We start from the raw sequence: 11,463 nt of genomic DNA, 5'->3' as shown, positions 1-11,463 counted from the left end.
CTTTAGCTCCAAACCCCACCGGTGGATCACCTTCAGAATCGGGGTGACGTAAGTCGGAAGATATCCGTGAGGCGTACGCAAGTCCTTCACTTGCCCTCCTGTCTCCCATTCCTGGAAGAAAGGCCGAAACCACCCCCGGCAGGAGACTACCCACGGAGAAGCCCTCTCCATCCAGAGGTTCGCCAGATTCGCTTTAACAAAGGTGTTTACAAGAAACACCACGGGGTTGACCATAGATAACCCCCCTAGTCTCCTCATGCGGTAAGTCACTTCTCTCTTGATCAGGTTGAGTCTATTCCCCCATAAGAGCTGGAAGAACAGACTATAAACCCGAGTCCAGAGAGGCTCTGGCAAGATACACACGCTACCCAAATAGATAAGCAAAGGGAGTAAGTATGCCTTGATCAGGTTTACCCTTTCCCTGAGGGTCAAAGACCAACCCTTCCACTGGTCGACCTTCTGAGCGGCGATCTTAAACCTGTCGTCCCAATTTTGAGTGGGATAGTCCCCATGACCAAAATGGATGCCTAGGACTTTGGCTGACGACTTGGGCCCTGGGAGGGTGTCCGGGAGATCAAAAACTGGATCACCCCCTCCCAGCCAGAGAATCTCACACTTATCCCGATTGATCATGGACCCGGATGCCTCCGAGTAGCGATCCACTTCAGACATCACGTACTCCGCCTCCCCTCTCGAGGATACGAAAATGGTGACATCGTCAGCGTACGCTACTACCCTCAGAGTGGCTTCCGGCATCCCGACTCCCGCCAACGGTCCACGATCGATCCGCTTAAGAAAGGGATCAATCACGAACAAGTATAAAAGCGGGCTCAAAGGACAACCCTGGCGGACGCCAGACCCAACCTCAAAAGAGCAGCCAGACCAACCGTTCACAAGCGGGAAACTCTCTGCCTCTGCATACAAGATCTTTAACCAATCGACAAACCCTCCCGGCAGGCCATACTTCAGAAGGACTGACCAGAGGTACTCATGGTTCACCCGATCAAACGCCTTTGCTTGATCTAAGGACAGCATGTACCCCCTCCAGTAGCCTGCTCTACTCTGCTCCACTGGCTCTCGGACACCGAGTACAGCACTAAAAGTGCTGCGGCCTGGAACCGAGCAATGCTGGGCCACCGAAAGGAGTTGGGGTGAAAATTTTACCAGCCTATTAAAAAGTACCTTGGCCAGAATCTTTCTGTCCGAATTAAGAAGTGCTATGGGACGCCAGTTCTCAATACGGCTCGGATCTTTACCCTTTGATAGAAGGATCAGAGCTGACCTCCTAATTGACCGAGGCAGAGTGCCCGAGGATAAACACTCATTGAATACCTCAGTCAAGAGGGGACATAAAGAGTCCTTAAAGGTCTTATAAAACTCAGATGTTAAGCCATCCGGGCCTGGCGACTTCTTCAGAGCTAACCCTTCCACCGCCAGGATAACTTCCTCCTTCCTGATCTCTTCTACCAAACCGTAAAAAGAGAGGTGAGCTCCTGACTCAGGGGTGACCCCAGCCAGGAAAGCCGACATCCTGTCCCGATCCAGATCCCTCCTCCCCAAGAGGCACGAGTAAAAGGATCTAACGACTTCCAGGATCCCTGATCTGGACCTGCTCAGAGATCCCGTACTATCGACCAGTCCTGTTATTAACTTACTCTTCACTGACATCTTACAATTTCTGTAGGGGTCGGGCGAGCGGTACCTCCCAAAAACTAAAGATGTGCGCCTATCATACTGGCACCTCTTGAGCAAAGATTTCCCCCTGGAGATATCCTCGCAGCTACCACCAGTCGAGACCAGATGCTCGAGTTTCCTCCTCAGACCCTGATACAGACGGTACCTGTCCAGGGACCTGAGGCTCGAGAGCCGGCGGAAGAACTTTGCAGCCCGATCTTTGAATATCTCCCACCACTCTGACTTAGTATCACAGAGATCCAGTAAAGGTACCTGACTCTGAAGGAAGTCCTCAAAGGATTGTCTCACCTCTGCTTCCTCCAAGACACCCGAATTCAGCTTCCAATAACCTCTTCCCATTTGGGGGGATTCTGAAATATTCAGAGAAAACATAATCAAACAGTGATTGGAGAATTCCACCTCCACAACCCTTAAGGGCGAAAAGGTAGCCTCCTCCTTCAAATAAAACCTATCTGTTCTAGACCTGACCTGACTACCTCTATAGAAAGGGAAACCCCCGTGGCCTGGGGTATGCCTAATGTGGACATCCTCCAGACGAGCCTCACTAGCTACTCTATTCAGAAAAATACTATCATAAGTCAGCCGGTTTCTGGTGCCTCCCCTGTCTTGGGGCCTTGTGACAGTATTAAAGTCCCCACCAAAAACTACCTGCCGGCTTGAAAAAAAGGAAAGGCTTAATCCTCATAAAGAGACATTTCCTGTCCCACCTGGACTGGGGGCCGTAGATATTAATCAGGCGCAGTTCCTGTCCCTTCATGAGGACATCCAAGATCAAACACCTCCCCATTTCTAACTCAATTACTCGTCGGCATTCTACCGGTGCGGTAAAAAGGACCGCCACTCCGCTATACGGCTCAGCCGCAAGAGACCAGTAGGAGGGCCCTGGTCTCCACTCCCTCTTGGCTTTATAAATCTGGCAGCCTGGTCTCTTGCAAAAACAAAATTTCAGCTTCAACACGGCTGAGAAAATCGAAGGCTGTGAAACGAGCTGCATCCGACTTAATGCTGGCGACATTAATGTTCGCCAGAGTCAACAGAGCGGGTACCGCCATAAAGAGTAGTTAAATTAGACAGCCTTCTTCCCATCCTTCTTCCCCCTCCCGGGGCTGCCTTCTAGAGCAGCACGACCTCTCTTGAGGGAGATAGTGGTATCCATCTCTGCCACCACCACCTCCCTCTGCGCACCACTCCTGGCTTTCTCAGTCTCAGGGCCCGGTTTTGCCACCCCTCCTGAGGACCTTGCATCCCCACCAGAGGGGGGCGCGGGGCCCCCTGAAGGCCCTCCCTCCTTCGCCCCCGGCTCCTCACCTTCTACCTCCTCCTCAGCAGAGGAGGCAGAGGTCTCATCCAAGATGAGGTACTGGTTGGAGAGCTCCAGATGGGAGCCGGTTACACCTTCCCTAGCAACTTTGGTCGGGCTAGATCTTTTTTTAGTACGCCGTTTCCGTCTACTTTGGGACTCTGCCCCACTACCCTCTGCAGAACTTTCGTAGTGCGAGGGCAGAGTCTCTTCGGCCCGATCCAGTCTCTCAATCTCCTCCTCCAGCTCGCTGCCCCCTAGGGTCTCGGATTCAGGAGGGGCAGTCGTTTGGGAAGGAGCGGGCATCACCCTAGGACGGGGTTCCTCCCCCTCCCTCTCCGCCTGACGCCTCTCTCTCCGCCTCTGCCGGGATGGGTTGTTCCGGTTCCTCACTGACCCCTTAACTCCACTGCCTTTGCCAGTACCCGCCTCAGCCGAAGGGACCTCCCGGCCCGCTCCTGCATGAGCTCGGGCCGCATTGGCCTCAGAGAGAGGACAGCGACTGAAGGGGTACCGAGCTCCCCACACAGGTTGCATCTAATCTCCTGACAAGATGCAGCAAGATGACCTGTCCCCCCACACAATGCGCACTTCTGCACTTGGCAGCTGGCGCTGAAGTGTGTGGGGCTGCCGCACTTGTTACAGAGCTTAGGCTGCCCCCTGTAGAAAACCAAGATCCTGTCTCGGCCGATAAAGGCAGATGATGGAATGTGGGAAACTGTACTACCCAGACGCTTAAGCTTGATATTAAACGTCCAGGCACCCGACCAAATGCCAAACTCGTCCAGGTTTTTAGCTGGTATTCCCTGGACCTCTCCGTACCTTCCCAGCCAGGTCATGATGTCAATACAAGAGAGCAACTCGTTACGGGTCAGCACGGTCACTCTCTTGACCTCACTCTGGCGGGTTATCGCTTTTGCAACGAAACCACGCCAGTCCGGCATGTTCTTCACCAGCTCATATCCGGACCAGAAGAGCTCAAGCCCCTCCGGCCGGACAAAGCTGATGTCAAACTCCTTGGAGCCAAAAGGATGGATCAAGGCAAAGATTTCGGCTGCCTTGAAACTCATCCCAAGCAGGAGCTCCACTACCCTCTTTCTAGTAGGGCAAGCTTCATCGCTACTCCACTTGAGACAGACCACATTCCGTCTGGCTCCAGGGCCGGTTGTGGGTGAAGACCAGGCAGTCTTGCCCCCGTTCTGTTCTCGGAAGGTCTGAACGCCATGTCTGTTGAACCAGAATGAACATTCCACCTTCTCTCCCTCTACGGAAAAGGAGCTCTCCCCCTTTTTGAGGGCCTCCAGCAGACGCCGCTGCAAGTCACCATTACCAGACCCTGAGAGAGAGGAAGCCAAAGAAGTCAGCCCCTCCCCCCCTACAGCCGCAGCCACACTGGCATAACTTCTGCCAGGCGCCACGGACGCAGGAGGGGCAGCAGAACCGGCTCCCCCCCACCTGTCACAACTGACACGCCTGACCCCTCAGAGGGGGCCACACGGGGGGACCCCGCCACCCTCCCAGCAGCAGGAAAACCCCCCGCATCTGCCCCCCCATCAGGATCCGGAGCGACCCCTAACCTAACACTCCCACTGTAACCACTTTTTTGGGTAACCACTTTTTCAGTGGTCACCTCCATCTCCTCTCCCACCCCCAAGCACTCCGCTGGGCCAGCAGGGACCATAACATTCTTATTAATATTAACATTAGCATTCACATTCTTATTCTTTGCCTCAGTGGCCCTTGTCGCCACTTCCTTGGCTTAATTGGCATCATTTATATTGTGGTGGACCGTGGCCTCCGCCACTATCACCCCCCTCCCCCCCTCTTCAGAGGAGGACAGAGAGGATGCAGCGGCTTCCACAGCCCTGAAAACCTTGTACCTCTGGTGTTTTGCTAGCTTAGCCAGCTTTTTTTCACTTAACTTAGTCTTATCAGCACTTTTTTTCATGTCCTTGACAGTTCCTGTGAGCAAGTGGTCCATGTTGGCTCCAGCCGGGACGCCACTCTTGGCGATCAACCCCGATGCACCCCCGACACCCCGCTCCACCCCCCATCCCCCCCCACCTGCCCACACATAGCAGGGGGAGGGGTACCGAGGACCCCAGAAGCAGAGGGGGCAACGGGAGCCACGGCGGGAGCCGCAGAACCGGCGGGACCACCCTCCAATTTGCAGGCAGACACAGGGGAGGAGGAGGTAACCCCACCACACCGCCGCAATTCAACAGAGCACTTTTCCAGTGCTATAGCTGATGCGACGGTGGGCGGAGCCACACCGGATGTAGCCAAACCTCCCCCCCGGTCATTGACTCCTCACTGTTTGGCTTTTCAGCCGCTCCACCCATAAACATCAAACCGCCCTTGTTACTGCAAACAAGGACGGCGTCCTGCGCCATCTTTTTAATAGTTATATTCTCCCCACTCCCACGCTCTGGTCTCACTTCAGAAACCAGGCTAGGGGGGGTAGTGGGGTTAGCCCCCTGGACTGACTTTGCAGCCAGTCCAGAGGGCAGTGGGTGAGAAACATAAACCAATTTAATTTCTTTGTTCTGTTCTTGTTTCTTTGCCCTTTTCCTCTTCTTTTTTCCTGCAGGCTTGTCCTCCAGGAGCTCATTCTCGAAAACAGTCTTCAAGGTGAGCCCGGGGGGATTCTAGGTGGCGTATCTGCTCCATTAATTGCCCCCCTACCCCACTGCTCTCACTATCCTCCTCCTCCTCTGAGCTCGTGGTGGGGGAGACATACCTGCTCAGGCCGGATCCCTGAGTCCGCAGGCCCTGCAGACTGGCCCCCCAGGCTCACCACAGACCTTTCCTCCTCATCATCTGAGGGGTCCAATACTTTCTCCTCCTCCAGTTCTCCTTTAAACCTTTTCTCGTTTATCAGTTTTTCCTCAAAAGGACCACTATTCTTGAGGATAGCGGCCCTCTTGTCCTCCAATATACATATCTCCTCTTTTAGGGCTCTAATCTTAAATGATATTTCTGGCCTCTTCGGCTTAGAGGCTCTGTCCGCTTTCCGCCTTTCACACTTTAGCTCGCCTCTGAGCCTCTTTAAGACTTTTCCAGCCTCCTCGTACTCCTGGAGGTAGGCTGCTATACGGGAGCTATATATGGCGACAGGCTCCCTGGGCCCTATGCAGCCCCAGTCGGCCTCCACCGTTCCCAACCCACCTCCAGGAGCACCCCACGTACCTTTTGGAGACTCCATTCTCCTGGACTTGCCGCCGATCTTCACGGCTTCACCCCTGGGGGCCACAGGGGACACATCCACATGACCCCTGCTGGATCTTCTGACCCCTGGGGCGGCAGATGTAGCAGAGGCCGGTTACTCACCACCCCTACTCCCCGCCGGCATACCCCGGGAAGCAGGATCCTGGGCCTTGCCTGAGCGCATGGCCCAGGCCCTTACCAGCTCCCTAGGGAGAGGCAGGGCCTGGGCTGGGGAGAAAGGTGGAAAACCTCCCCACAAGCCTGGTCCCTCCCAGGGGATTAAGGTGATGAAAAATCTCCCTGGGGCCTTAACGAGGTGGAAATCTCCAGGAGCGGCTGCACGCACACCTTTCCACCTCAGCTGCAAGAAACAGACACGCCCATGCCTGATTCTCTGTTATGGGACCTCTCTCCTCTGCCTGGGAGCCGGGGCCTAAATATATGACAATGGACTGTTCCAGTGGTGGGTGACTTGAAGTCTGATTCTCTGCTATGACATGAAGACTGATTCTCTGCTATGACATGAAGACTGATTCTCTGCTGACATGAAGCCTGAATCTCTGTTATGGGACCTCTCTCCTCTGCCTGGGTGCCGGGGCCTAAATATCTGACAATGGACTGTTCCAGTGTTGGGTGACGTGAAGCATGATTCTCTACTATGACATGAAGACTGATTCTCTGCTGACATGAAGCCCGAATCTCTGTTATGGGACCTCTCTCCTCTGCCTGGGTGCCAGGGCCTAAATATCTAACAATGGACTGTTCCAGTGTTGGGTGACGTGAAGCCTGATTCTCTGCTATGACATGAAGACTGATTCTCTGCTGACATGAAGCCTGAATCTCTGTTATGGGACCTCTCTCCTCTGCCTGGGTGCCGGGGCCTAAATATATGACAATAGACTGTTCCAGTGTTGGGTGACGTGAAGCCTGATTCTCTGCTATGACATGAAGACTGATTATCTGCTGACATGAAGCCAGATTCTCTGCTATGGGACCTCTCTCCAATTGATATTGGTTAATTTTTATTTATTTTATTTATATTTTTATTCATTTCCCTATCCACATTTGTTTGCAGGGGATTTAACTACATTTTGCTGCCTTTTGCAGCCCTCTAGCCCTTTCCTGGGCTATTTTACAGCCTTTTTAGTGCCGAAAAGTTCGGGTCCTTATTGACTTCCATGCGGTTCAGGTTCGGGACGAAGTTCGGATCCCGAACCCGAACATTTCCGGGAAGTTCGGCCGAACTTCTCGAACCTGAACATCCAGGTGTTCGCTCAACTCTACTCCTATAGAATGTAGATAAATGAGAATTCAATATAATTAATCCCATACTGCTGTTTTTTTGAGTGTTAGGCCAAGAATTAATGAGACACTTAGCAATTATCATTAAAATAAATCCTTATGGACAATGTTTGTGTTTGTGAATTTCAATTTAAAAGGACGAAAATGAATCTACTTTAGCATTAAAAGCACAGTGATGTATTAGGAATTCTATTTGACCAAGCATTGAATTGCATTTGTCAAGCTATTGTTTCTTAAAACATTTTTTATATTAATTCACAAGATAAATGCAAATATGATGCCATTTTTTTATACCAATAAGAGACACTAAAATGAGAATTAAGAATGAAACATTTGTAACAGAATTTGTTCTTACTGGTCTCACCGCCAACCCAAACTTTCAGCTTCCTCTGTTCCTCGTCTTCTTGTTAGTCTACATGGTAACTGTCCTAGGTAATCTTATGATCATTGTATTGATTACAATAACTCCAGGATTGCAAACACCAATGTACTTCTTCCTTATGAACTTATCCTTTGTAGATGTCCTTTATTCATCAACTATAACACCCAACATTATGGCCAACTTGTTCTCTGCCAAGAAGACAATCTCCATTACTGGTTGTGCAATTCAAATGTTCTTCTTCATTGACCTGGTGAGCACAGAAGGGATGATACTTGCAGTGATGGCCTATGATCGATATGTAGCTATATGTAAACCTCTGTACTATGCAGTCCTTGTTAACAAAGTGACATGCATTCACATTATTTGCTCAGTATACATTGCAGGATGTCTTAACTCATTAATTCACACAAGTGCTGCATTTAGTCTACCGTTCTGTCGGTCTAATCAGATCAACCATTTTTTCTGTGATTTTAACCCTATATTGAAACTTTCTTGCAAAGATACATATCTTAATGAGATGCTTGAATATATTGTTGCTGGTTCTATTGAAGTAGGTTCTTTCTTCTGTATAGTAATATCATACACATACATTATCCTTGCCTTGTTTAAGATAGGGTCTTCAAGAAGTAGGATTAAGTCATTATCCACTTGTGTCTCTCACTTTACATGTGTAGCCTTATTCTACTGTCCAGTTTTCTTTATGTACTTACGACCAAATTCTGCCTATGCCGGGGATCAGGACTCGATTGTGTCAGTGTTCTATACAGTGATAATACCGATGTTAAATCCCATGATCTATAGCTTAAGAAATCAAGATGTAAAAAAAGCTCTGGTGCAATTTAATGTTAGAACACATTGAAGCAGAGATAAGTGAACTTCTTGAAATTTTCTTCCTGTCCAGAAAATGTTTCAATAAGTTCTGTTCAGACATGAATTGATTAGTTGCAAATCGAAGATGCTCCAATTGCCCTGAAAATTGGTATGTAACGCCCTCTAGTCTGACTAACATATATAGTTATGGGTAAATGCATGTTAACAAATAGCATGTTTAAAAACACACTTTGTCGGTGTTATGCTTTTTCATATTAGAAAGCTTCCAAAAAATTTCTCTTTTTGAGGGCAGATGTTATGGGAAAAAACAGTGGCTTTTGGGATCAAGTGTCCAAAAATGATGCCTTAATGGGTCAGATCCTTGCCCATATTTACATATACACCCGCACATACATATGTTAATGTCTGAAGAAAGAGTGGCTTGATCTGTACAAGTCTGGAAAAATTCCCCCTTTGAATTGGGTTCAGCAGCAGTACAGCGTGGATGTTGAAAGGGTAGTGTTATATCGGCATGTGGCTGCAGTGGCGTCGCCGGGGGGGGGGGCCAGAGGGGGCCACGGCCCCCCCTACATCATGCTGTGCCCCCCCAACTAAAATGCCCGTGCCCCCCAAGTGAGCCGCCGCAGTCGGGCACAGCCAGGGAGATGAGCGCTTCTATTGCGCTCATCTCCATAGTCATCTACTGGCCTGTGTGCTGCGGCGGTGCAGGGGAGGGAGAGGCGTGTCCCTTCCCCTTTCTCTGATAGTGCCTGCAGCCTATCAGAGGCCGCCGGCCAGCACAGGTGGCGCGATGACGTCATCGCGCCGCCTGAGCCATACAGCGCGGGACACAGGCCAGAAGAGGCCTGCATCACATCGCTGACATGGAGGTAAGTATGATTTTTTATTTATTTTTACAACAGTGTTACTGGCACATTGGGGGGAGGGTCAGCTTATTACTGGCACATTGGGGGGGGCAGCTTATTACTGCCACATTGGGGGGGCAGCTTATTACTGCCACATTGGGGGGGCAGCTTATTACTGGCACATGGGGGGGGGGCTTATTACTGGCACGTGATGGGGGGCTTATTACTGGCACGTGATGAGGGGCTTATTAATGGCACATTGGTAGGGGGCGGCTTATTACTGCCACATTGGGGGGGCGGCTTATTACTGGCACATTGGGGGGGCGGCTTATTATTGGCACGTGATGGGGGGGCTTATTACTGGCACGTGATGGGGGCTCTTGTTACTGGCACGTGATGGGGGCTCTTGTTACTGGCACGTGATGGGGGGCACTTGTTACTGGCACGTGATGGGGGCACTTGTTACTGGCACGTAATGGGGGGCACTTGTTACTGGCACGTGATGGGGGGGCTTATTACTGGTACGTGATGGGGGCTTATTACTGGCAGGTGATGGGGCTCTTGTTACTTGCACGTGATGGGGCACTTGTTACTGGCACGTGATGGAGGGCACTTGTTACTGGCACGTGATGGGGGCACTTGTTACTGGCACGTGATGGGGGCACTTGTTACTGGCACGTGATGGGGGGCACTTGTTACTGGCACGTGATGGGGGCACTTGTTACTGGCACGTGATGGGGGCACTTGTTACTGGCACATGATGGGGGGCACTTGTTAATGGCACGTGATGGGGCACTTGTTAATGGCACGTGATGGGGGCACTATAGGGGCATCTACTGAGGCCACAAAGAAGGGGTATTTTATATGCGGGGCTCTGTACAGTAGCATTTTATACTGGGACACATTATGGTGGGTACTATGGTGAAGGGGGGAGAGGAGTACTATGGAGTCATCTACGGGGGGCACTAACAAGGGGTATTTTATACTTAAATTATGGGGGACACTGAGAGCATCTACTGGGGAACTAAATATGGGGCATTTTATACTGGTACATTATGGGGGGCACTAGGAGGAAGGGGGGAGAGGAGCACTATGGGGGCATTTACTGGGGGCACTATATAGGGGTATTTTACACTGGCACATTATGGGGGACATTAGCTCAACTTGGGGCATTACAAGAAGGCATTTTTTGCACATTATAAGGAGAATTATTTCTACTGGGGGGGCATTATGGTGGGCTTTATTACTCCCCCATTGTATGACCCCCTAGTAGCAGCACCAGCCTCTCCCTGCTCTGCTATCCCTCTGCCCCTTCTCCAAATCCTTATTATGAAATCTTTCTCATTAGGATGAAACAGAACATCAGCTCCGCCGAGCCCCCGGCCAATGTGGTGAAGTGGTGTCCGAGATCCCCAAGGGCCAAGCCAAGTAACTGTAAGTTTTCATGTGAAATATGTTTGTTATACACATATTGCCTACACTGTGCCCCACAATGTACAGTATACCGCTACACTGTGCCACACAATGTACAGTATACCGCTACACTGTGCCACACAATATACAGTATACCGCTACACTGTGCCGCACAATATACAATATACCTCTACACTGTGTAGTATGTTCTATAAGCACTCTTGTTCTGTGGCGGTGGACAGAAAATTATCTGGAAGTGCCGCTCCCGAGACCAGGCTCTGGATCCGCCACTGGACCGCTCACAGAGTGCACATTTCTTCTAAACTGTAATCCGTATCCTCTGACCTGCAGAAATCAGCACTCGCTCGGTAACAACTAACAGGCAGTACCTGAAGGCTGTAGCCTGGCCCTGCTACCAAAGCTAGCCGAGTGGTGTAAGGTTAAGGTACTAGTAGAGATGAGCGGCCCTTGAATCCAAATGTACACTC

At 50.7% G+C, this 11,463-nt stretch overlaps 1 protein-coding gene across 1 annotated transcript; it reads left to right on the top strand.

The window, feature by feature from the left end:
- Positions 1-7,806: 7,806 nt before the first annotated feature.
- LOC122925751 (olfactory receptor 1019-like) lies at positions 7,807-8,824 on the top strand. Its single transcript, XM_044277100.1, has 2 exons — positions 7,807-8,718; positions 8,753-8,824. The coding sequence occupies exons 1-2, from the start codon at positions 7,816-7,818 to the stop codon at positions 8,822-8,824; spliced, it is 975 nt and encodes a 324-aa protein (XP_044133035.1). The 5' UTR covers positions 7,807-7,815.
- Positions 8,825-11,463: the final 2,639 nt, after the last annotated feature.

This window comes from Bufo gargarizans, chromosome 2 (genome assembly GCF_014858855.1).
Source record: "Bufo gargarizans isolate SCDJY-AF-19 chromosome 2, ASM1485885v1, whole genome shotgun sequence".
In the NCBI taxonomy this organism is placed as follows: Eukaryota; Metazoa; Chordata; class Amphibia; order Anura; family Bufonidae; genus Bufo; species Bufo gargarizans.
This window is presented reverse-complemented; position numbering and strand designations above follow the sequence as displayed.

Excerpts from the sequence above, each read along its gene's own strand:
- LOC122925751 (XM_044277100.1), top strand. The coding sequence starts at position 7,816 with ATGAGAATTAAGAATGAAACATTTGTAACAGAATTTGTTCTTACTGGT. Across the intron at positions 8,719-8,752 it reads AAGATGTAAAAAAAGCTCTG|ATAAGTGAACTTCTTGAAAT; the intron begins GTGCAATTTAAT and ends ATTGAAGCAGAG.